We start from the raw sequence: 27,652 nt of genomic DNA, 5'->3' as shown, positions 1-27,652 counted from the left end.
GGCTGACCGACCTCCTGTGCTCATGTTCTACAGCAGGCCCACTAGTTATCTGCTTATCAACCATTGCTAGGGGGCGCTTCAAGCAACACACACCAATAGGAATCCAGCCTGAAAAAATGTCACAGTCATGACATGCAGCAGATGAATATTTACTGCATTTATAAGTTGAGCTGTATTTATAGAGTGTAACAAACAAGTTACAAATTGTCATATAATCTGCATTACTATTTCCCTATCTTCAGTATTTCTTAGACCTGGCTAGAACTGCTTAGAGACTTTCTTGAGACTTGTAAGAATAGTACCCTTGCATTTTCCTCCAATTCTATTAACTGCCACTTCATTTGGGAATGCACATCAGTCTGGTACCAGAGCTCACTGTGTATATATTATTCCTCCAATATGCACCGAAATGTCTATATGTCAGATACAAAAGATCACTTACACATGGCCTACAGATTACTTTGACTTATAAGAGATATACAAATTTGGTGCTGGAGGAGTATAATGTAACTACATAAAAGTCCATAAAGTCCATTAAAAGTTCATGTGGGAGACCATTAGCATTCACAATGAGAGTACATAAGCAAGAAGCGGCATCAGCGGCAGCACCCTTAGAGCAAAGCTGAACTCTGTACATGAAAAAAAAAAGAAGGAAGAAGGGCGCCGGACTAAGTGTAGCATTACATTAACTGTTTTATTGGTAAAAACGACAGTTGGCACCTCACAGGAAGGAAAATTAAAAGAGCATATCGCCAAACGTAGTCCAGGCTCCCGGGAGGCCGCAGAGGGAAAGCAGTGTCCACGTATCCGATGTGGACAGGGAGGGTATCCTGAAGCGGCTGCCCGCCACAGGGAGCCAGCGTGGACTGCAAATGGCGCCGGGGTGGATGCAGTGGAAACCTCACAAGAAGGAAAATTAAAAGAGCATATCGCCAAACGTAGTCCAGGCTCCCGGGAGGCCGCAGAGGGCAAGCAGTGTCCACGCATCCGATGTGGACAGGGAGGTTATCCTGAAGCGGCTGCCCGCCACAGGGAGCCAGCGTGGACTGCAAATGGCGCCGGGGTGGACGCTACGTCAGTGAACAATGCATGGACACCACATTACCAATAAAACTGTTAATTTAATGCTGCACTTAGTCCGGCGCCCTTCTTCATTATTTACTTTGACTTATGGCAGTTGTAATGCCCCAGTTGCACTCAGGTATTTTGACCTCATACAAACTTTGAGAAGTTTCATGTTGTCTATGAGTAAAATTACACATTTTTAAAGTTAAGTATTTTCTGGAAAATCCTGCATTATATCCCAGATCATTCTCATCAACCGTTCAGCAACCTTTAAATATGTCCGTTTATATTGTGTCCGTCTCTCTGTTACAATAACCATGCATATCTGGCACCCCTACTGAGCAGCATTCGCCAAGTCGAGGGCTGCAGAATTTCCATTGTATTAAATCCCAGATTCCGAGCTGCGTCCAAGGCTTTTGCTTTGAGGCCACTCTTTAAATGTCCTGGATTTATTCAGCAGTAGCTTGAAGAGAGTCCCATAAAAGGAAAGTGTAACTGAAATCAAGTCTGGCGGACGCACAGAGGTCTGATTGCTAGTTTCTGCTTCTGTTAACTGTTAACATGCAGTGGAAACCGTCAGCGTTTATTTCCCCAATATGCATACAAAGACCAGGCTTAAGCTTTCCACATAACATATATATATTTACAAATAATTCAAATTATTCCCCATAGCGGATTTGAAACGATATAAGGGATTTGATAAAGACTGAAGTGTGGACTAAGCAGTTGTTGTAGATGGAGCAGATGATACATGGATGACCAAATCTGACCATTCTGCAAATTTGTTACCCGGGCTGATCATGCAAAGTGACCATTCCTGCTGAACTCCATGATGAAAGGCAACACAGAAGGCTCATTTTCACTTGAGGCAGCCCTTGCCATCCCTTTGAAAAGCAATCTGTGGTGGATAGTTTTTCAGAGGGCATTTGACAGGCAGCTGAGAGGTCATATGCTGCCTCTTAACTGCCTGTTTTAACCTTGAGAAGCTCACACCACCACTCTTCATCCTCATGCACTGCATGGGGATACAGGACCTCATCCCTTTAAAACCAAACACGTTAATTACACAGGTTCTGTGGCTGATTAAGGTGGTAATTAAACTCAGTGCCTTATCTTTGATAAATTGGCCTCAGAACCTGTGTAACTAATATGTGTTCAGTTTTAAAGGGATGAGGTGTCAACCCTATACAGTACAGTTGCGTCATGCCCCCATTTTCAGTGTGTTGCATTCAGTGGCAGTACTGCCTACTGAGTGCAACTGTGGATACAATTTTTGCCGTGGCTTGGACTCAACGCTTGGTGGCTTGGCATGTGTACAACCCCATCCGACTGCCTTTGCAGCTTTAGAGTTGCCATCTCATCCCTTTAAAACTGAACACACATTCATTACACAGGTTCTGTGGCTAATTAAGGTGGTAATTAAACTCACTAATGCAGGCCATACATGGGTCGAATACCGAATTAATTTTCTTTAGAAAATCAGAATTTTCATGCATTTTGTAACCCAATCGTGCCACCATTGATTTCGAAATTCCACCAACCAAGCCTTCAATTTCACCTCATGTTTCTACAGAAAAGAATGTTTGTGGCCAAGAATTTTCTTTTCTTTCCAGGTCACAGCTTATCCTCATTTCATTTTTCGATTATATTTCTCGCACAGTTCTCCCATCATTGATTAGAAATTTGGTGTTTTTCAAAAAACTTCCAGCGTGCCGATCACACAATTTCGATGGTTGCACAAAAATCGTCTGTTTCAGTGGCCACTAATGGTGCGAAATTTGAACGAAAATTATTTTAAAAGATTTTCGAAAGAAAATTATTTTGGAATTCGACGTGTATATGGCCGGCTTTCGTGCCTTAGGTGCATTAAATTAGTCTCAGAACCTGTATAATAAACGTATGCTCGATTCTAATGGGATGAGGTGGCAACCCTACTTTTCAAACAGGGTGGACTTTGCTTGATCAGCAGGGGATCTGTCTGCTGATCCCCTGTTGATCAGAGCAGAGTGAGCGGATAACAGGTCTGTGCCTGCTCAGTTCATGCATGGACAGAGCCAGGGGTAGACTGACAACTCATGGGGCCCCCGGGCAATAGGGGATCATAGGGCCTCTGTGTCCTTGCTCACACTCAAACTACACCCAAAAAAGCCTATGAAAGGTACCAGGGGCATCTCATGGGGCCCCCTACTGACCCCAGGCCCTCGGGCAGTGCCCAAATACCCTAATGGTCAGTCCGCTCCTGGACAGAGCTCTGCTTTGCTCTATGGGTAGTCGGGTGTAAACTGACTCTGCTTTCCGTTTACAGTCAAACTGCCCTCTAATCCGATCCCCCTAGATGGAGGGGACAGACAGAAGTCTGTTAACATCCGACAGTCCATAGGAATTCATGGACCATCCAATCAGGTCTGCCAGTTTTTCAGGCGGACCTGATTGGATAGCTTGTGTAACAGGTGCCTACCAGTGGTGGTAAAACCGAGCTTCAACCACCTATTTTTACCACTCCCTGGCCATCTGTGTGAATGAACCCTAACACCTTCATCTTTTAACAATTGTGAGTGGTGTTGATAGGTAGTCTGGAAGCAATAAAAACACAACTCATCTGCCTATTTTCAACACCTGTGTGAGCAAGCCCTTAATAGTTAAATATAAAGTTCAGATCTCATGGAATCACATCAGTCATACAGCCTGTGGAATCATCAGACCTCCTTGATAACAAGATTACATATGGACAGTATTTACTTAGCGGTGTCCCTATAGTGCTGACATAAGAGGCATACATTTGATTGCAGGAAATATTTGATTGCTAAATTACACTACAAGGATAATTTAATAAGCCAGTCCAAAGAGGAATTGCATAAGAGAAATGTGAAGTCCTGTAACTCACAGCAGCCAATCAGATTGCAGTGTAGGTGATCAGATCAGTGAAAAAAGAATTCTGGATGTTAGCTATATTAAATAAATCCATTTATATAGTTTGCTAATGTGGTGAAATTGTAGAACAGCCCACTTTTACTTGCAGGAGAGGAGCTTTGCTGGGCTGCACAGACTTTCAGTTAAATATTTTTTCTCAATTGTCAGAAAGGATATAAAATCACTTGCTGAGCACCAAATATCTTTTCAAATCCAGATACAGGTGTACTTCGGTTTACGAATTTAATGCGTTCTGCGCGACGTTTCGTATTGTGAAAAATTTGTAAACCGAAACGTGGTTTCCCATAGGAATGCATTTAAAACCAATTAATGCATTCCGTAGGTCAGAAAAAAGTAAAACAATAGTCTTTTATCTGTTCAAAACTCTTTATAAAGTGCACTTTAAAGGCATAAATACTGTACAGGGACATGATTTAAAAAAAATTCATAAAAGCATTGAAAACCAATTAATCCGTTCTGGAGGTCAGAAAAAAAGTAAAAAAAGTCTTATCTGTTCAAAACTCTTTATAAAGTGCACTTTAAAGGCATAAATACTGTAAAGGGATATGATTAAAAAGTATTTGTAAATGCATTGAAAACCAATTAATCCGTTCCGGAGGTCAGAAAAAAGTTAAAAAAAGTCTTATCTGTTCAAAACTCTTTATAAAGTGCACTTTAAAGGCATAAATACTGTACAGGGACATGATTTAAAAAAAATTCATAAAGGCATTGAAAACCAATTAATCCGTTCCGGAGGTCAGAAAATCAGAAAAAAGTAAAAAAAAGTCCTATCTGTTCAAAACTCTTCATAAAGTGCGCTTTAAAGGCACGGGGCCGGCGCTATAAACGCTTTGTATTGCAAAAAAAAATTTGTAAACTGAGCCATTATTTTCAATGGATTTTCATTCGTAAACCAAAAATTACGTTAACCGAGGCGTTCGTAAACCGAGGTACGCCTGTATGACCTTTTAAGGAAGCAGTGTGATGTTCATAGCCTATGCAGAAAGCAGAGCTGTGGGAGGGCCCTTGACACACCCACCCACTACAGGCTGAGGAAGCTACAGGAGGGGGCGGAGACATGACAAGTCACCCTGCACAAGGAGAGAGAGCAGCAGTGACCGGTCTTTATTACAGGAAGTTCCTGCACAGAGGCAACGTTTCACACTGGATTACTGCACAGATCTGAAGAAACATAAAAGCACACCAAGGTTCAAGGAAGAATGCACATGCCTCTTTTATTTAGACAATATTTGCTTATCTCGGAGTTTAACTCTCAGTCTGTTTTCACCTCTCTTACTGACTGGGAGCATTTGCCATGTGTCTTATGCTGACTGTTTAATTCATCAGAATTAGGCAACCTGCTTTGCATTACAGACGATAATTTATAGATGTCTGGACAAAGAATTTTCCATTGCTGAACTCTGTAGTATTTACTACATAAAACATTTGGTTACAATATTCTGACACAGAATAACTAATCTGTCATCAATGGAAACTGACATTCTCCTGGCTTATGTTAGAGCTCCTGGGCTCGCTCACTTCAGCACACCATTCAGGAAGAGATGTTCCTTCCTAACCTCTTGCCGACTGCTTAATGCATATATACGGCAACAGGAAAAGTGGGCTTTCATACCCGTCCACTGCAGCAGACTGATCGAGCTGTCACTGACAGGGCTTGTTCACAGCTTCTGACTGGAAGCCAGCGGGATGAACTCCAGATCATGTGACTACTGTAAGAACGAATCACAGAAGTCACAGGATAGAGAAGCCGTGCCACCTTCTGGGGATAAAAGCCCACCTAACGGACTGCTGGGAGGTGGCGTTAAGGGGTTAAAGTTAAACTAATCAAAACCTTTTTATTTCTGTAGTCCTGTGCATTTTATTGATGCATTGTATGACGTGTTAACACTCTCCATGTCTGTATGCATTCAGAAATCCCATGAGTGAAATCTTTGCAAAGCCATCTTGCCCTCATCTTTTATGCTTCTGATCACATCATGTGTTTGCAGTGACCGGACCACTATATTTCACTAGACCAGTCCACCATATTTCACTAGACCAGTCCACCATATTTCATTAGACCAGCCCACCATATTTCATTAGACCAGCCCTCCATGTTTCACTGGACCAGTCTACTATATTTCACTAGACCAGTCTGCCATATTTTACTAGACCAGACCACCATATTTCACTCGACCAGGCTGCCATATTTCACTAGACCAGTCCACTTTATTTCACTAGACCAGACCCCCATATTTCACTAGACTAGTCCACCATATTTCACTAGACTAGTCCACCATATTTCACTAGACCAGTCCACTTTATTTCAGTAGACCAGACCTCCATATTTCACTAGACTAGTCCACCATATTTCACTAGACCAGTCCACTTTATTTCACTAGACCAGACCCCCATATTTCACTAGACCAGGCCACCATATTTCACTAGACCAGGCCAACATATTTCACTAGACCAGGCCAACATATTTCACTAGACCAGGCCACCATATTTCACTAGACCAGGCCAACATATTTCATTAGACCAGTCCACCATATTTCACTAGACCAGTCTACCATATTTCACTAGACGGGGATACCATACAGCATTTCACTAAACCAGACCACTATATTTAACTATACCAGGTCAACATATTTCACTAGACCAGACCACCATATTTCACTAGACAGGGCCACCATATTTCACTAGACAGGGCCACCATATTTCACTAGACCAGACCACCATATTTCACTAGACCAGACCACCATATTTCACTAGACCAGACAACCATATTTCAGTAGACCAGATCACCTTATTTCTATAGACCCTAGTTTTCACCTTGCTGACAACAGGTAAGTCTCCAACATCCTTGTATAATTGAATTACATGCAAGAATGTCAGTGCTTCTTTGCTGCCAAAAATAATCATTCTCATATGCCACCCTACTAGTGTAACAACATAAAACATTCATTAAAGGTATTCATTATGTCTCTTGCATGTTCTCCAAATGAGTGTGCTCTGATTGCATGTGCTTGTCCTTGCATACCTGTGTGACCTGGGAGTGTTCGTACTGTGTGTTGTCACTGTCTGCTCTCACTGTGTTAGTCCTGTGTGTGTTCTGACTTGTCATACTGCAGTACCCTGGTGCCCAACCTTTGACTGTGTGTGCTCCATGTGTTCTATGACTGTGTGCACTCTCTGTATGTGCTTTGATTCTGTTTGCTCTATCAATGCATGTGAACTAATTGCGTGGTTCCAGAGGGTGTAAAGCTAATCATTTGCAGGAGCCTCCAGTAGTGTTGACAGGAAAGAGAAAGTTCTCTTCTACAAAGACAGCTTGGGACAGCAACATGAAGGCTTCATGTACACTGGCAGCTCCTAAACTTGAGTTTAGAAGCTTTTATGGAGTCTTTTTGCCAAATCTCCTAAACTCAATTCCATAAAAGCCCATGTGTCCATGTACACATAGGCTTTTAGCAGAGTTTAGGAGCTTCCGCATTTAGGTGAGGTTAAACCTCCCTCTCCTGAAGGCGGAAGAATCGTGTTCAGGATAGAAAAGTTTTGACCACCAGACACGGGAAAACGCGGCAAAAACATGTAAACACAGTACCGTGTTACACTTGTTTTTGCTGTGTTTACGTTTTAATGTGGCCAGCGGTCAGAGTACGCATGTGTAACAGGAATGCAGGCTGACAGAGGATCTTACATCCCCTTTCACTATCAAAAGCTAAAAAAAAATTGTCATACACAGGTAGTTATGCATGTCAGGTTTCCGAAATATGGAGAGCAGCAATGTAAGGCTTCATGTACACAGGACACTTCTGAACGATGGAAACTGACTGCTGGAAAATGTAGATTAAAAAACATCTGTTTAGCTGCGTTTGCATACCGCGTTTATGAGTGTATAAGAGCGTTTGCATTTAGAAGCGTTTTTTAAAAATAACCTCAGGAGACCTTCCAAAATGCCCAGAATGCACTGAAAAACAGTAAAAAATTTACTATTTCAGACATTTTGAGTGAAATAGAGAGAGCAGAAGCAGATAGAGCAGTATTTGTTGAGATTAGCTGTCTTTTTTTTTTGTTTGGATGTGTTCCAGCTCATTTCTGTGCAAAAATTATTGGAGCAGTGTCTATCATATTTTCTCTCATGTGAAACCTCAAAGTATGGTGTACCAGATCCATTTGAGTACCGGGAAAACGCTTTGCATCCATGTTTCATGATGAAAAAAGGCTCTGGACAGCATTTGGAAATGGAAGAGTTAAAAAAAAATTCCAAACGCTTATAAATGCGGTTAGCCGCGTTTACACGCGTTTACAAGCGTTTGGCATTTGAAACGCTGATAAAATCTACTCCTGAACGCAAGTTTGGTGCGTTAAAAAAAATGACTGTAAACTCAACTGATGACATATTGTACATGGACACATAGGAAAACATTAGGGAGAGTTCAGGGGCTGCTGAAAAAAACACTGAACAGCTCCTAAACGTGAGTTTATCAGCTGCAGTGTACATGGAGCCTTACACTGTGGTTGCACCATAGTTGTACTGTATATCTTCTATGCCCCACAGGAATCCCAATTGTGTGTGAACAGCTGTCGCTACCAGGGGCGGACTGACAACTCATGGGGTCCCTGGGCAATAGGGGATCATGGGGCCCCTGTGTCCTTGCCCAAACTCAAAAAAGCCTATGAAAAAGGTACCAGGAGCATCTCATGGGGCCCCCTACTGACCCTGGGCCCTCGGGCAGTGCCCGAGTTTCCAAATGGTCAGTCCGCCCCTGGTCGCTACTCAGGTTGCACAATGCAATGACAGGCTAACAGGAGTCGTGGATGTCCAACACTGTTTGCATGTATCTGCCCATCCAGCGGTTACCTGCAGTTAGGGACAGATGATCAACACTGAACTCAAACTGTCTCCAGGGACGAATATCTGTCCCTTACTGCTGGATACATGCGAACAGCGGCAGACAACTGCTGCTCTTGTCAACCTGTCATTGCTTTGCACAGCTCCAGTGGGTGCAGCTGTTCATACACATCTATTATTCCTGTCCCAGGGACCCACCGACGGTCATAAGCAGGCCATACATGGGTCAAATTCCAAACGATTTTTTGATCGAAAATCAAAAACATCGTTCATTCTGTAATCCGATGGTGCCACCAATGATTTTGAAAATCGGTTGTTTTTCACAAATTTTCCAGCATGCCCGATAAACGAAATGGGGAGGAACCACTTAAATTGGCTGGTGCCATTGCCCTACTAACAGAGCCAAAATCGGCCGTTTATTCTCAGAACGAAAAATCGTTCGGAAATCAACCCATGTATGGCCGGCCTTAATCACAGGTGTAAATGGGTCCATAAGAGCCATGTGTTAGCATTGCCATATCATGGGAGCGTGTATGTTTTTGCCAGTTGGCCATGTACAATTATTTCTGAGCGCTCACAAACATCCTCCATATTTCTGAGTTTCATTCAGCTTAATTAAGGATAGCTTTATCACTCCCAATGTTTCCAAACCCGAAGTATTACAAAAGACTAGAAAAACTACATAACTAATGGCACATTTAAAAAACACACAGAATTCTGAATTATCCAAAGAGCAGCAAACACTAGAAAGGCTATTTACAAAAATATTAACAGACTTTTCAGGCAAATAAGGGCCATACAAACAAGAACATGGAAGAAGAGCGCTTGATTTTTAGGAAGGACAAGTATGATTGAAAACATTTGTTTCTTCATTAGATAGACTGAATTGATAGGAAGCTATAAACTAAGCACTGAAAAGTAGAAGAGTCCTGATTATTTTGTCTGCACTAACAGATATGTGTGCATGTATTCCATAGAGGTGAGTGGACACACAACAACAGTACGGTCTCACCCAGGCAGCCAAATTCACAGGTGTGCAGGGATGGGTGTACAAACCTGGACTCAGAGCCCTTACCCCCGGTTCACATCTATGTGGCCGTGCGGGCCGCATTTGCACGGGCACGAGACCCCACATTCATTTGAATGGACTCCCATGCCCATGACACGCAGGGAAGAAGTCTCTGCACTTCTTTGAAAAACGCAGCCCGCACAGGAACCTCGATTCCCAGTACGGTTGCGTTTTCCTGTGTGGGCGGCGTGCCATTAGAAATAATGGCACCTGCCCACGGGTGTGCATTTCTCTATGTGGGTGCTGCGGCTGCACAAATTTTCGTGCGGATCCGCAGCGGCACCACCCGCACAGATGTGAACCTAGGGTTAGGCCTCATGCTGGCATTGCTCTCTGAAGAGCATATCTGCAATTGGTTCACTCTTCAGAGAGTATTTGAAAGGCACTGAGGAGGTGTTGTATTGGCTCCTTACTGCCTGTTTTAACCCCCTAAATGCTGAACTACTTCGCCACAAATGTGTGTGTTGTGTGCGGTTACAGGGTGGCTGCAGTGTAGTCCCGTTCACTTAGAATAGGTCGCCCGCCAAGCGCAACAGGGGTATAATTCTTGCTGCAGCTGCAAAGTAGAGAATTGCAGTCGTGGCATGTGTACATTCCTAGCCACTGCCTTTCCAGCTAAATGGAGAGTGGTAGATACACAGCTAAACTGCAAGATTTTACTGCCCTCTAATGCAGGCCATAGACGGGTCATTTATCGGCCGAATTTTCAAAAAATCGGCCGATATTCACACCGTTAGTGGGGCAATGCCGTCGGTCGTTTTTCGCGGATCTTCTCATTTCCTTTTATCGGTCATGCTGGAAAATCTATGAAAAACGGCCATTTTTCGTAAGCATTGGTGGCAGCATCCATGGCAGCAACGACTGATTTTTCGTTTTTCGGCCGACAAACCGCCCGTCTATGGCTAGCCTTACTGCTTGTTTAAATTAGCCCTACAGTGATAAATAATGTTTGTTTAACATAACACAGGATATAAGGCTTTAGTATATGCAGTTTGAAACATTGATGAGAATAATTATACAGTATATTACAAGTGGCCGTGACATCTACGACCTATAGTTGATTACTGCTTATAAATCACAGGAACCTTGGTGAATTTTTAAGTATAATTTTGTGTTTAGACCTGACCGCATCATGATTCTGTGCCAGGTTTTTAGATAATAATGACATCCGTAGTAATACTACTTTCCTGATTATTGTTTCCATTCAGGATGGTCAATTTTCTTGCCATTCTTTCAGACAAAATAGGCATTCGTTCTTGTGCCGTCACCACTCAGAGCCTTGTGAAATGAGCTTGGAAAATGCTTAAACATTCTACAGAAAAAAAAAAGCCGCATTTTTTCCAAATTCATAACAGGAAGTTTGGATGGCTCCAAGCAGTGGAGAATTGCATGTGATAAAAATACCTCTAATGAGACACAAATGTGCACCATCGCCTCTGATTTGCTACCAGTAAACAACATTCTTCAATTGTGTGTCTGCTGAACAGGGGGAACCAGGGACAGCAACTTCTCAAATATCTTCAGCCGAGGCTTCATTAACCCCCTTTTACCATGACGCGTTCACTGGCAGCACAACGCCATCTACATATAAGGATAACGGATGCGTTTCTCGTGCAAGAACACAGTTTGATGTACCCTTTTACTTGCGTGTCACTATGAGCAAATATGATGCTATAAATATTTCCCAGTTAATGTGGGTGCATTTGAGTATGTATTACATGCACATGCAAATGTATACTTTCCATATACAGTGGGGATCGAAAGTTTGGGCACCCCAGCTAAATATTTGTATTAATGTGCATAAAGAAGCCAAGGAAAGATGGAAAAATCTCCAAAAGGCATCAAATTACAGATTAGACATTCTTATAATATGTCAACAAAAGTTAGATTTTATTTCCATCATTTACACTTTCAAAATAACAGAAAACAAAAACTGGCGTCTGCAAAAGTTTGGGCACCCTGCAGAGTTAATATCTTGTTCTGCCCCCTTTGGCAAGTATCACAGCTTGTAAACGCTTTTTGTAGCCAGCCAAGAGTCTTTCAATTCTTGTTTGAGGTATCTTTGCCCATTCTTCCTTACAAAAGCCTTCCAGTTTTTTCAGATTTCTGGGCTGTCTGTCACGCACTGCTCTTTTAAGGTCTATCCATAGATTTTCAATTATGTTGAGGTCAGGAGATTGTGAAGGCCATGGCAAAACCTTCAGTTTATGCCTCTTGATGTAATCCCCCGTGGATTTTGAGGTGTGTTTAGGATCATTATCCATTTGTAGAAGCCATCCTCTCTTTAACTTCAGCTTTTTCACAGATGGCATCAAGTTACCATCCAAAATTTGCTGAAATTTTATTGAATCCATTTTTCCTTCTACTCGTGAGATGTTCCCTGCGCCACTGGCTGCAACACAACCCCAAAGCATGATTGATCCAACCCCATGCTTAACAGTTGGACAGAGGTTCTTTTCATTAAATTCTGTGCCCCTTCTTCTCCAAACGTACCTTTGCTCATTCCGGCCAAAAAGTTCAATTTTAACCTCATCGGTCCACAGAACTTGTTTCCAAAATGCATCAGTCTTGTCTATATGTTCATTTGCAAAGTTCAAACAATGATTTTTGTGGTGAGGACGTAGAAGAGGTTTTCTTCTGATGACTCTTCCATGAAGACCATATTTGTACAAGTATCTCTTTTTAGTGGAATAGTGTACCACAACTCCAGTGTCTGCCAGATCTTTCTGGAGGGATCGTGCAGTCAAACGTGGGTTTTGAATTGTTTTTCTCACAATCCTGCGAGCTGTTCTGTCTGATATTTTTCTTGGTCTTCCAGATCTTGCTTTAACTTCCACTGTTCCTGATGACTGCCATTTCTTAATTACATTCCGAACAGAGGATATTGACATCTGAATACGCTTTGCTATCTTCTTATAGCCTTCTCCAGCTTTGTGAGCGTCAACTATTTTCAGTTTCAGTTTTCTAGACAACTGCTTAGAAGAACCCATGGTGCTGATTGTTGGGGCAAGGTCAGATGAGTCTGGGCATTTAAAACCTTTGAGATTGACACCACCTGGTCTTCCCAGACGATGATTGAGAACAATCCATGACGCTGGCAGGTCTCAGCTTGGTAAAGGGGGCAGTGCATGCTATAAATTCTGCAGGGTGCCCAAACTTTTGCAGACGCCATTTTTTTGTTTTCTGTTATTTTAAAAGTGTAAATGATGGAAATAAAATCTAACTTTTGTTGCCATATGATAAGAATGTCTAATCTGTAATTTGATGCCTTTTGGAGATTTTTGCATCTTTCCTTGACTTCTTTATGCACATTAATCCAAATTTTTAGCTGGGGTGCCCAAACTTTCGATCCCCACTGTATGTAGTTATACAGCTGTGCAAGGTTCCATGTACACTGCAGCTGATAAACTCACGTTTAGGAGCTGTTCTGCATTTTTTTCAGCAGCCCCTGAACTCTCCCTAATGTTTTCCTATGTGTCCATGTACACATCATCGTTTACAGTCGTTTACAGGCAGTTGAGTTTACAATCGTTTATATGAACGCACCAAACTTGCGTTCAGGAGTAGATTTTATAAGCATTCCAAACTTTTTCAACTCTTCCATTTTCAGATGCTGTCCAGATCCCTTTTGTCAGCATGAAAAATGCAAAGCGTTTTCCCGGTACTCAAATGGACCTGGTACACCATACTTTGAGGTTTTGCATGAAAGAAAATATGTTGGACACTGCTGCAATAATTTCTGCACAGAAATGAGCTGGAACACATCCAAACACCATAAAAAAAAACAAAACACAGCTAATCTCAACAAATACTGCTCGCTCTGCTTCTGCTCTCTCTATTTCTCTCAAAATATCTGAAATAGTTCATTTTTTACTGTTTTTCAGTGCATTCTGGGCATTTTTGGAGGTTATATTTAAAAAACGCTTCTAAACGCAAACACTCATAAACGCAGTATGCAAACTCAGCTAAACAGATGTTTTTAACCTACGTTTTCCAGCAGTCAGTTTCCATCGTTCAGAAGTGTCCCATGTACATGGAGCCTAATAGTACTTTCTGAAATGGCATATTATTGACACATTTGTTTACTTTTGCTAAATGTGATTTACTTTTGTTCTCATTTCCTGTACATGTTACTGCTGTATGTGTTTATGTTTTATACCTGTCTGATCTCTTACAGGAATGACAATACCTGAAGAGGATGCTGAAGTGGGCCAGGGGAGTAAATACTGCCTGGTTGCAATTGGCAGGCTACAGGTTAGAATTTTGTTTCTGATTGGTAGAACAGTCCATTCTCATCCTTACAAGAGGCTTTCCTGCACTGCATCAAGTGCCGATTTTAATTTCTGATGCAAATGGCGATGATTGGAGTATATATATCACCAAAGAGGAAAACCCCAATGCATTTCAGTTCATTGAATTTATAATCTGAATTTTCTTCAGGGGGAACAGGTGAAATGCCATAAGAAGTATTCTAGAAAATAATAAAATAATTCAATAATTATTTAGGGATAATAATAATATTTTTATTTCTCCATTATTGAAATATTTAATTATTTTCTAGAATACTGCTTATGGCATTTCACCTCTTTCCCCTTGAAGAAGATTAAAATTATAAATTCAATGAATTATGTTTTATGTATTGTGTCTATGTCTTTTCATTGATATACTATGTTCAGTAAACTTGTATTTTTTATATAAAACCTTTTTTCTTTTGTAGTTTTGGTGCTAAAAAAGTCCCTTTTTTATCTCTGTATGTTTTTCTTATAGGATAATTTACTAAAGGCAAATTGACCGTGCACTTTGCAAGTGCAGTTGCTTCAGAGCTTAGTAAATGAGAGGAAGCTCTGCTGACTTTCATCATCCAATCATGGGCAAGCAAAATGCATTTTTTTTAAATTTTCCTTGCATGTGAAACATTTACTAAGCTCTGGAGCAAATGAACTAGCAGAGTGCATCTGCAAAGTTCACAGTCTATTTGCCTTTAGTAAATCAACCCTACTGTGTTCATTCAGAAAAGGAAGGGGCCAGTAAATGTAGCATATTTACTGGCGCCCCACACTCTGCATCCTGAAATGATCCCCCTGTGTGCTCACAGCAGCTTGTGGGAGGGAGAGGAGGAAAAGCCAGTGCAAAGGGGGGCCTGGGCAGCACAGGGAAGGGGATCATGGACAGGAAGGATGATGGGTGTAGTAGAGGGGCAATTACTGGAACCAATCCTGTGGCTTCCCCTACAACAGCTGAAAGTTGGCTGCAGGAAAAGCAGGGGAAGCCGGCTTCCGGCTGCTGTAGGGGGTGCCACAGGATAGGTTCCAGTAATTGCCCCCCTCGACTGCACCAATCACCCTCCCTGTCTACGATTCCCTTTCCCCTGCTTGTCAGCTGCCCATGACCCCGTTGAACGGATAGGTCCCGGGCTCCATACAGCAGGGATGGTGGTACCCCTTTATTGTCGACCCTAACTGTAAACATTGAACACCTATTTCCAACTGCCTCATGTCTCTGGCCTTTGTTTATATATTTTCAAACATAAATATCACTGCACATTTTCACATTATATCTATACAAAGGTTTTCTGCTTTATATTGTATATTTTATATAATCAGGCATTGTGACTGCAGTATTGAATTGTGAAGCTTGATATAAGATGCACTGAAAACAATCCAGACACAATTGCAACCAATAATTTACAAAATTCAATGCTACATTCTGTTGTACTTTTTTGTTCCCTTTGTGTTCTTTTTATTGCTCTCCAAAATGAATTAATATCATCATTATGGCTAGACAAGGAATAACAAATATAATTGTAAAACACAAATTGCCTACAGTAGTTAAATATTGAGTGTAGTTACATTGTTAATCCTGATTACTTATACTAAAATAGATTTTAGACTTATTTGCTTTCAGAAAAATCCTTGTAAAAACACAGAGCTGTTGTAGTCATCCTAAAATGACTTTGTCAGTCTTCCCATACTTTGTATTTTATATGATTTATTAGTTATTTGTTCCTGTAGCAAGCCCTGGAATCTTCATTTATCTATATTGATTTTGTGAGCAGCATAAATTACCAGTGCATTAGTTTTTGTTGTTGGCAGCCCAGTGCTGGTTATGTTTGTTAGGCTTCTGGTCCTGAGAACAAATAAAAACAAACAGCTCCCCTAAAGTGAAAAAATCATGCCTGTCTTTCCTATCGGTCACTAATTCCTTGTTTAAAGGACGTATTTGGCACAATAACTTCATTTATACAACTTTAGCATATAATGTCAATGCTGAACGCTGGTCATAAAACATTGCTTCCCATGGTATACAATAGTTCACTAGTCATTAAAGAGACCCTGCCTGCCACCAAAGTTTCAGGTGAAAGCACAAAAAAATTAAAGCAGTACTAAACCCAAAAGCGAACATTTAATATATTGCAGTTTACCAATTCTTACAATGTGATGGCTGCATTCGTTTTCTTTATAGGCTTTCTTTCCTATATTGCACCTGGTGATCCAGCCACTAAGTCTGTTGTATTTCAACAGAACAAGCTCTCTTGCAAATGTATCAGTTAAGAGTGTTGAGATACATCATTTACCACTGAGTGCTTACAATGCCCAGCTTTTATTTATTCATGTAAAACCTTTATCAAAAAAGAAAAAACATTGTCTTCAATCTGTTAGTGTGTCTAAATCTGCTTGTATATCTAACACTTCTCTCCCCCAAGACTGCTGCTGTCTGCTGTGCCCCTGTGCACCTTCATCCAGAGTGGAGTCACTCTAGTACAGAAGGTGTGTTACTGGCCAGATCACCAGGTGAAAGCCTAACAGAAAAAAAAAAATTAATGCAGCTACCACATCTAATTATTGGTAAACTGCAACATATTATATGTTTGGTTTTGGGTTTAATACCGCTTAAAGATTTTAAATTCTTTCATTTAAGTAATGGGACTCACACCGAAGGCGTTCAACTCCAGCCAAAGTTTACTGCAATGGCAGCACACAGCTCACTCCCACCCAAAGCCATGTTACCAACAAATTTCACCCACCATGATCGCCTTGATTAAGCCCTTCTGTGGGTGAAACATGGTTGGGGCATGACTTTCGGTGGGAGTGAGTGGTGAGCTGTCATTGCAGTAAACGTTGGCTGGAGTTGAATGCCTTTGGTGTTGGGTCCGTTATTTGGATGGTGGACTACAATGGAGTAAGAGTGGCGTTAAGGCACTTGGCAGCTGGCTGATTGCAAGGTATCATGTAGGATACAGGCTGGTGTATGAGCGGTGAAAGAGGTTGAGTTTGCCTAACAAATTACACATTATTACAATGTATTCCTTTACATTAATTACTTTTTATTCACTTATAATTTGCATCTAAATTACTGGCAAATCTAAATAATCAAGGAAGAATAGTACATCCCTCTTCCTTCTGTTTTATGAATGATTAATTATTCTCTGTGCTGGCCCGGCTACCCTCCTCACTTCCTGACCTATAGAGTGTCAGTTGAGTACCACCTCTGAGGCTGCTGACATCACATCCAAGATGGCAGCAATCTAAGGGCTTTTGGATGACTACGCAAGGTAGGCTTTTTACAGGTAAATAATATCCTCAAAATCAAATGCACGTCTAATCTTATTGAAAGATTGTTGAAATGATTGATCTGATGACAGTGTCTCTTCAAAATCCTGGCTCCAGGTCTCCATGGTTCTTTCAGTAGGTTCACCTACCCTGAATATTAAAGACGTTATAGTTTCACTCTGAAGCTATGTAATCTGCCCCTTCATTTCTTATAGCCAGACCATAATCCAAGTTAAAGTTTACCATATTATTACACAGCACAATATAAATAAAGGGATGAAGTATATTGCTGTCTTTTACAGGTCACCAGTTCCCCAGGGAGCCTAGATATGAATGGAATGTCTCTTCCTACCGAGTTCTTATCACGACACAGTACAGAGGGGATCATCACATTTGTGGACCCTCGCTGCATCAGTGTGATTGGGTATCAGCCACAGGTTGGTGGTCTGTGATATTTCTGAGGCTAAAAAAAGCACATCTGTTTTGTTATGGATTGTCTTGCATTTGGCCTTAGTTTACTGCTCTTAGTTCATCTATTTACTGTCTGATGGTCTGTACCTTTGATCATTCCTTGTTTGTTTTTATGGCTTTGACTTGCTTATTGCAGCATATAATAGGTCTATATTGCTTTCATACTTTTATGAATGTTAAAACTGCAGACACTCTTACATTGTTCTTGAAGAATCCTAAGTGTTTTTTTTCTAGGATCTCCTGGGAAAGGACATAATTGAATTCTGCCACCCTGAAGACCAGAGTCATCTTCGAGAGAGCTTTCAGCAGGTAGCTAGCAGTGACAGAGAAGAGAAAGTATGTGCTCAATGTATAATCACCTTCAACCTTTATTGTAAAGCTTGTTTTACAATTAACTTCCTTTGGCGTCATCAAATGACTGACAGTTTGGGATATTTATAAGTCACCATATAATAAACTGCACTTATAATTTTTTTTAATCCCTAAGAGTTTTTATTAGTATTGAAATGGGCAAAAAGCAACAACATCAAAGCACCTATTTTTGTAAATTTTCAGTCAAATTAATTATTAAGACAAGGTCTCTGCAATATGCAGTAGCATACACAGAAGGAATCTATTACACAGACAATTGGCTAGTTATTAAATTTCTGAAGACACGTGAAATGAGAGACCTAACTACAGACTTCGCAGGAATGAGCACATAATAACTTACAGTATAATGAGAGTATAATCGGTTGACAAACTATGAAAACCTAAAACAAAAGTGTTGTGTGCTGTCTCAAATATAGGAATATTTGGAACTTAGTAGTTCCCATAGGCTTAAAGTGATTGTAAAGTTTCTTTATATTTATATACAGTGGATATAAAAAGTCTACACACCCCTGTTAAAATGTCAGGTTTCTGTGATGTAAAAAAATGAGACAATTATAAATAATTTCAGAACTTTTTCCACCTTTAATGTAACCTATAAACTGTACAACTCAGTTGAACAACAAAAGGAAATCTTTTAGGTGGAGGGAAGTAAACATAAAAAACTAAAATAATATGGTTTCATAAGTGTGCACACCCTTACACTAATCCTTCGTTGAAGCGCCTTTTGATTTTATTACAGCACTCAGTCTTTTTGGGTATGAGTCTATCAGCATGGCACATCTTGACTTGGCAATATTTTCCCACTCTTCCTTGCAAAAACACTCCACATCTGTCAGATTGCGAGGGCTTCTCCTGTGCACAGCCCTCTTCAGATCACCCCACAGTTTTTTGATCTGATTCAGGTCTGGGCTCTGGCTGGGCCATTCCAAATCTTTAATCTTCTGGTGAAGCCATTGCTTTGTTGACTTGGATGTATGCTTTTGGTCATTGTTATGCTGAAATATAAAGTTCCTCTTCACGTTCAGCTATCTAGCAGAAGCCTGAAGGTTTTGTGCCAATATTGACTTGTATTTGGAACTGGTCATAATTCCCTCTACCTTGAGAAAGGCCCCAGTTCTAGCTGAAGAAAAACAGCCCCAAAGTATGATGCTGCCACCACCATGCTTCACTGTCGGTATGGTGTTCTTTTGGTGATGTGCAGTGTTGTTTTTGCGCCAAACATATCTTTTGGAATTATGGCCAAAAAATTCAACCTTGGTTTTCTCAGACCATAACACATTCCAACATGCTTTTGGGAGACTTCAGATGTTTTATGCAAAATTTAGCCGGGCTTGGATGTTTTTCTTCATAAGAAAAGGCTTCCATCTTGCCATTCTACCCGATAGCCCAGACATATGAAGAATACGGGAGATTGTTGTCACATGTACCACACAGCCAGTACTTGTCATATATTCCTGCAGCTCCTTTAATGTTACTGTAGGCCTCTTTCAGCCTCCCAGACCATTTTTTTTCTCGTCTTTTTCATCAAATTTGGAGGGTCATCCAGTTCTTGGTAATGTCACTGTTGCACCATATTTTCTCCACTTGATAATGACTGTCTGTGTTCCATGGTATATCTAATGCCTTGGAAATTCTTTTGTACCCTTCTCCTGACTGATATCTTTTAATGAGATCCCTCTGATGCTTTGGAAGCTCTCTGCGGACCATGGCTTTTGCTGTAGGATGCAACTAAGAAAATGTCAGGAAAGACCTACTAGAACAGCGGAAATTTATTTGGGGTTAATCAGAGGCACTTTTAATGATGGCAGGTGTGTACTGACTCCTATTTAACTACTTCTCGAAAGCCCTAGAGCAGAACTACTGCTACAGGGTGGCAGGGCTGTGCAAAATCACATATATATATGTGATTTTGTATTTCCGGGTAGGAAGCACGTGCGCCCTACCCACGCCGCAATTGGCGACTTCAGCTGTCAATCACCGGGTCCCGACCGGTGATTCCCCGCTGGCACCTGGCGATCGCCGAATATCACTGACAGGGGAGAGGTCTGTATGTAAACAATACAGATCTCTCCCCTGTTAGCTCCAGCACTCTGCTTTGTATGGCTCTGCATAGCTGAGCCATACAGACCAGCATGCTTACATAGTAAAGCACAGCACACAGCACATAGTAAAACACACACAGCACACAGTTAACCCTTTGATCTCCCCAGATGTTAATCCCTTCCTGCCCAGTGTCATTAGTACAGTGTCAGTGCTTTTTATTAGCATCACTGGGGATGTCAGTGACAGAAAAACCAATTTCCCCCAGTGTCAGAATGCCTGCCGCAGTCCAGCTATAAGTCGCTGATCGCCGACATTACTAGCATAAAACAAAACTCCAGTATATATACTGCCATTTTTAGACACTATAACTTTCAAGTAAACCAATTAATTTACCGTATTTTCCGGCGTATAAGACGACATTTTAACCCCTGGAAATCGTCTACAAAGTCGGGGGTCGTCTTATACGCCGGGTGCTGTGCTGAAACCTTACCGTACTTCCGGGTTGACGCTACTGCGCATGTCTTCGGCAGCAGTAGACGATCGCGGATCACCGTAGCTCGCAGAACTGCATGAGACGTCGGATGCAGCAGTGCTCGATTGAGCTTGACTGAAACTGTGATATGCAGAGAAGGGATACACAGTGATTCTGCGCATGTCACAGTTTCAGTCACGATCAATCGAGCACTGAACGGCTGCATCCGACGTCTCATGCAGTTCTGCGAGGAATGGTGATCAGTGATCGTCTACTGCTGCCCTAGACATGTGCAGAAGTGTCAGCTCGGAAGTACCGGTATGGTACTGCTGCATCCGACCTTGTCCCCTTAACTGCTATGAGATACGGTAATTAATTATTAATATTATAATGTCTGTGGCAGTTCTGTGCAATTTATGGTATCTTGGAGACAGGCAGGGCTGGGCAGGCAGGGAGAGCTGACCCACCCAATCCAAGCAGGCTTTGTATGCAGTGTGCACAGTGTGCACAGAAAATACTGGTACATTGCTTGCCGTGATTGGTTGGAAGAGGGGGGTAGTCTTATACGGCGAGTATAGCCCAAACCCCCATATTTTAACAGGAAAAGTAGGGGGGTCGTCTTATACGCCCAGTCGTCTTATACGCCGGAAAATACGGTACATGTATTCAGAATTTTTTAGCATGTAGCAGAATAAATTTTGGTCTAAATTTATGACGAAATTTGATTTTTAAAAAATTTTTTACTGGACATGTTTAATACCAAAAATTCAAAAATATATTTTTTTTCTAAAAATTGTCAGGCAAAAAATAAAAACACACAGGGGATCAAATACCACCGAAAGAAAGCTCCATTTATGGGAAAAAAGTACATAAATTTCATTTTGGTGCAGCGTTGCATGACGGCGCAATTGTCAATTAAAGTAACAGAGTGCCGTATCACAAAAAATGGCCTGGTCAGGAAGGTAAATCCTCTGGAGGGAAAGTGGTTAACATGATTTTGAATGTGATTGCTTAATTCTGAACACAGCTACATCCCCAGTTATATTAGGGTGTTCTCACTTATGCAACCACATCATTTTAGTTTTTCATGTTTACCCCCCCCCCCCCAAAAAGATTTCAGCTTGTTTTTCAATGGAGTTGTACAGTTTATAGGGCACATTTACACCCTGGTCAGACCAATCCCAACTTTGAAATAGTGCGACTTACAGTGAAGTCGCATGATTTCAAAGTCTGGTGAGATGCCGAATTCAGGTGCAATTTGCAAAACATCTAACACAGATGTCTATGCAAATTGCACCAAAAGTAGTGCATGTACTACTTTAGAAATTGGTGCAGTTCCGACCAAGTCGGAAACGCACTGATATGACCGCTGTAGTTGCGGACAATAGGGTGCGACTTGGCATGCAAATCGCATGCAGTGTGACCGGGAACTAAAGGTGGAAAAAGTTTTGAAATTACTTATCTTTGTCTCATTTTTTTACATCACGAAAACTGAAACCAGGGGAGTGTAGACTTTTTATATAATATATATATATGTATATATTCTAATATGTTAGAAGATTCTGCTGACCACATACCTCAAGTTTTATTAAATTTTTTCAGACAACCTCTGTAGTCATAGATCAGGTTCTTATATGGGAGCATTATATTAAATGAGAAATAAAAGAACATTTTTTTTGCATTTTGGATACAGTAAGAGACGGTTATAACCCCTGTCAGTTTTTTTCTGCAATCTTTGTTTCATTGGGGAGATTTCCCTTCATTTTCTGTCCCATAGCCAAAATAGGATGTGAAAGAAGATCTCTCAAAAGTGAGGTTATCACCAGGGCCAGAATTAATTTCCCCATTGGAAAATGTCCCTTCTGTTTCTGTTCTGGGGACAACCCAAGATTTAGAATTTTCTTTTTCTTTCAGTTTCAATGATAATGGTCACCTAGACAAATACATAGGGTGACTTAAAAGGTGGTGGGAGCCAAGGCCCTGCTTTCAGCTCTTGCTACACTGTAGTTCACCATCCAATGGCGTTCAAATCCAGCCAATGTTTATTCAATTGACAGGAAACTCACTGCCACCCAAATCCATTCCCCCAACATGTTTCACCCACAGCAGAGCTTAATCCTGAGGATCATGATGATTAAGCCCTGCTGTAGGTGAAACATATGGGGGTCATGGCTTTGAGTGGGAGTAAGCTGTGTGCTGCAGTTGCAGTAAACCTTTGCTGGAGTTGAACATCTTTGGTGTGGGTCCCATTATTTGGATGGAATTGTTAAAATACTTAAATTGGCTGTGCTTTTACCTAAAACTTTAGTGGCAGTGTCTCTTTAATGGCTAATGAACTACAACCCCAATTCCAAAAAAGTTGGGATGTTGTGTAAAATCTACATAAAACAGAATGTAATGATGTGCAAATCTCATAAACACATATTTTATCCACAATAGAAAACATATCAAATGTTTAAACTGAGAAAATGTACCATTTTAAATAACAAAAAAAGGTAGTTTTGAGATTGATGGCAGCAGCACATCTCAAAATTGTTGGGGCAAGGCAACAAAAAGTTGGCAAAGTAAGTGGTACTAACAAGGAAGAGCTGGAAGAACATTTTGCAATTAATTAGGTTAATTGAGAACAGGTCAGAAATATGATTGGGTATTAAAAAAAAGCATCTTAGAGAGTCTCAGGAGTAAAGATGGGCAGAGGTTCACCAATCTGTGAAAAGTTACTTCTATTTCAATTTCAGAAACAATTTCAGAGCAATGTTCCTCAACACAAAATTGCAAATACTTTAAATAAATCATCATCTACAGTACATAATATTATCAAAAAATTCTGAGAATCTGGAGAAATTTCTGTGCACAAAGGACAAGGCCAAATTGCAGTATTAGATGCCTGTGATCTTTGGGACCTCAGATGGCACTGCATTAAAAACAAGCAAGATTCTGTGATGGACATCACTGCATGGGCTCAGGAGTACTTCCAAAAATCACTTTGTGAACTCAGTTCGCCGTGCCATCCAAAAATGCAAGTTAAAAGTCTATCATGCAAAGAAGAAGCCATATCTGAACATGATCCAGAAACATTGCTGTCTTCTCTGGGCCAAAGCTCATTTAAAATGGTCTGTTGCAAAGTGAAAAAACATTCTGTGGCCAGGCAAATTGAAATTTGACATTCTTTTTTGCAACCATGGGCACCACATCCTCTGGACTAAAGAGAAAAGGGACCTTCTGGCTTGTTATCAGCACTCAGTTCAAAAGCCTTAATCTCTGATGGTATGGGGGTGCATTAGTACATATGGAATGGGCAGCTTTCAGATATGGAAATGCACCATCAATGCTGCAAGATATACCCAAGATTTAGAGCACCATATGCTCCCATCCAGACGTCTTTTCAGGGAAGGCCTTGCATATATCAGCAGGACAATGCTAAAATGCATACTGCATCTTTGACAGTAGATGCAGAGGACCCTGTGTGCTTAACTGGTTTGCCTGCAGTCCAGACCTTTCACCACTTTAAAATATGTGGCTCATCTTGAAACTAAAAATTTGGCAAAGAAGACTCAGGACTGTTCAGCAGTCAGAATCCTATATCAGACAAGAATAGGACAACATTACTCTCCTAAAACACCATTAGGTGGTCTCCTGAGTTTCCAGACATTTACAGAGCATTGTTAAAAGAGGGGATGCTACACCAAGGTAAACATGGCTGACCCAACTTTTTTTTTTGAGACGTGTTGCTGCCATCTGTCTAAAAATTACATAAATGTTTTTCCCTAAAATGGTACATTTTCTCACTTTAAACATTTGATATGTTTTCTATTTTCTATTGTAAATAAAATATGAGTTTATGAAATTTGAAATTTGTTTTTTATGTAGATTTTACTTATTTGGAATTGGAGTCTTATAGTAAGAGGTATGCTGTGTGTAACAATGTATATGTTGGGGGGGGGGGGGGGTTCAGACAGCAATTAAAACCTTTCAGGGTTTCTAATCCCTCACCACTTTATCCAAATCTAAACAAAAAAAGAAAGTTTGCCTTTAGTTATACTTTAATCTCCACTCTCCATTGCTGCAAGGTAGGCAACCCAGTTTAGGTCCATCAGCTACGGTACTTGCCAGCTAGCTGTTACTTTTTAAAGTCAGAACTAATGAGGCTATCACGACCTGTGACTCTTTCTGTGTAGGAAGTCACTGTTGGTAAATAAGTGTCTGTTCCCTGCAGATTGGAATATGGCTATAAAATGGAATTCACACATCTGATGATATCTTGAAGGCGAAGATTAGAATGAAATAGGATTCTGTACCAGACAGGTCAATAGCACAAAAGAAAATGCTAGAACTTGGTACTCTGGGAAGCAGCATTTCAATAAGTGGATTGCTTCCTAAGTAATACCGATACAGAGGTACCTTACTTGTCTGAATAACCAATGGTTGCGTGTTTGAGTGGAGTGGTATTGTATTGAGTATTCAGTTATATTGTGGAATTATAGTGGTATCAGTTTCTGTTACCAGCCAATTCTTCAGTTTGAGTTCAAGTGAATTTAGGTCCTCAACATTTCATTTTCCCTTTAGGTAGTAAAGCTGAAAGGACAAGTACTGTCGGTGATGTATCGCTTCCACACAAAGACCCGAGACTGGCTGTTACTTCGCACCAGCAGCTTCACTTTCCAGAACCCATATTCTGATGAAATTGAATACATTATCTGTACAAATACCAATGTAAAGTAAGTATACAAGTAGGCAAGGTAGGGCTAGTTTGAAGAACTCAAGGATTGTCCATGTAAGCCAATCTCAACTTTCATCAGTCTTCTTTTGTGTTAATAAGTAAAACATATCTGAACAACTTTTCACAATCCTAAACAAAGACAAGTGTTGACAGAGAGGCAGCCATATTTATGTTCATAGCAGCGTCCAGGTTCTGAAAGATAGTTAAAGTGCAGCCATAATCAATGGTCAGTTTTTATACATGTCAGCATACTGTATGTACCCTATAGTAGCCACCCTTTCCACCTTTAGTAGTAATCAGTTAAAACACATTTAACATATTGTTATTTTGTAAATCAAAATCAATGCAATTTTTGTAATCCCTTAATGGTTAGGTTTACTTTTAGAAAAAACTGTTTGTACATTGTATGCTGCAGTAGCAACCTCAGAGCCTGTAAGCATCATAATGCTTGCATTGGTGAATGGTCATTGGTCAGTGTGACCGCATGAATGCACTGAGGAATGGGAATCTCTGAACTTTCTTCTAAATGTACCCTTTAACCTTACCCTTTAGAGCAGCAATGGGCAAACTACGGCCCGCGGGCCGTATACGGCCCGGCGGACCTTTTAATCCGGCCCGCGGAGCTAGGCTCCCACTAGGCTCCTCTCACAGTCCGCCCTGAAGACCGGTGTAGCATGAAAATCTGTCTCCTATGAGGATCTGTCCCCCTCGACGTATCTGCGCATGTGCCGGAGATCGCCGATCGGCTGCTAATGCCTGAAACTGGCACATGCGCAGATACGTCGAGGGGGACAGATCCTCATAGGAGACAGATTTTCATGCTACACCGGAACGGCGCGGGAAGACGGCGAGAGGAACGCGCGGAGCAAAGGTAAGTGAATTGACACAGGGGGGACTTGGGGACTTAATATGGGGGATGAATTACTATAGGGGGGATGAATTACTATAGGGGGGATGAATTACTATGGGGGATTAATTACTATATGGGGGATTAATTACTATATGGGGGATGAATTACTATGGGGGATGAATTACTATATGGGGGATGAATTACTATATGGGGGATGAATTACTATGGGGGATGAATTACTATATGGGGGATGAATTACTATGGGGGATGAATTACTATATGGGGGATGAATTACTATATGGGGGATGAATTACTATGGGGGATGAATTACTATATGGGGGATGAATTACTATATGGGGGATGAATTACTATAGGGGGGATGAATTACTATAGGGGGGATGAATTACTATATGGGGGATGAATTACTATGGGGGATGAATTACTATTTGGGGGATGAATTACTATATGGGGGATGAATTACTATGGGGGATGAATTACTATATGGGGGATGAATTACTATGGGGGATGAATTACTATATGGGGGATGAATTACTATGGGGGATGAATTACTATATGGGGGATGAATTACTATGGGGGATGAATTACTATAGGGGGGATGAATTACTATAGGGGGGATGAATTACTATATGGGGGATGAATTACTATGGGGGATGAATTACTATATGGGGGATGAATTACTATGGGGGATGAATTACTATATGGGGGATGAATTACTATGGGGGATGAATTACTATATGGGGGATGAATTACTATGGGGGATGAATTACTATGGGGGATGAATTACTATATGGGGGATGAATTACTATGGGGGATGAATTACTATATGGGGCATTAATTACTATGCTTACTATGGGGGAATATTACTATACTTACTATGGATGACACATACACATCATTCATCTACTCTTGGTCCGGCCCTCGGGTCCAATATATGAACCCATTGCGGCCCTCAAGTCAAAAAGTTTGCCCACCCCTGCTTTAGAGGCTGCCATTGCTGAAGCGTTCTTTTGAAAATTGTAGTAGCTTGGCTGTTCTGCTCATTCTCTGGCTTCAGCACTTTATGAGCCACTGCCCCAGAACAAATATTCCAGTCAGGATTTCTGAATTCTGCTGCTGCATACACATTCATGTCAGGGGCAGCTCATATTCTGAGAAGGGACTTTCTTGGCATCAGTTCTTTCTTAGACACTGGCCTCAAACAAATATAGGCATTTTGACTTTTCCCTGACTTGCATGCTTGTTTTGAGTCTC

The 27,652-nt window shown here is 41.0% G+C and overlaps 1 protein-coding gene across 5 annotated transcripts in view; it reads left to right on the top strand.

The window, feature by feature from the left end:
* The window catches only part of ARNT2 (aryl hydrocarbon receptor nuclear translocator 2), a 182,129-nt gene that overhangs the window by 130,225 nt on the left and 24,252 nt on the right, over nt 1-27,652 (top strand). For all 5 annotated transcript variants that reach the window (XM_089687644.1, XM_089687642.1, XM_089687645.1 and 2 more), the window contains 4 exons: nt 14,080-14,156; nt 17,755-17,889; nt 18,158-18,232; nt 25,377-25,528. In XM_089687644.1, the coding sequence (XP_089543770.1) occupies nt 14,080-14,156; nt 17,755-17,889; nt 18,158-18,232; nt 25,377-25,528 (439 nt within the window). The remainder of the gene's footprint in view (nt 1-14,079; nt 14,157-17,754; nt 17,890-18,157; nt 18,233-25,376; nt 25,529-27,652) is intronic.

Source organism: Staurois parvus, unplaced genomic scaffold, assembly GCF_062004578.1.
Source record: "Staurois parvus isolate SC_StPar_1 unplaced genomic scaffold, SC_StPar_1.0 ptg000432l, whole genome shotgun sequence".
In the NCBI taxonomy this organism is placed as follows: domain Eukaryota; kingdom Metazoa; phylum Chordata; class Amphibia; order Anura; family Ranidae; genus Staurois; species Staurois parvus.
Note: the sequence above shows the minus strand (reverse complement) of the source record. Positions and strands in the feature narration are given on the sequence as shown.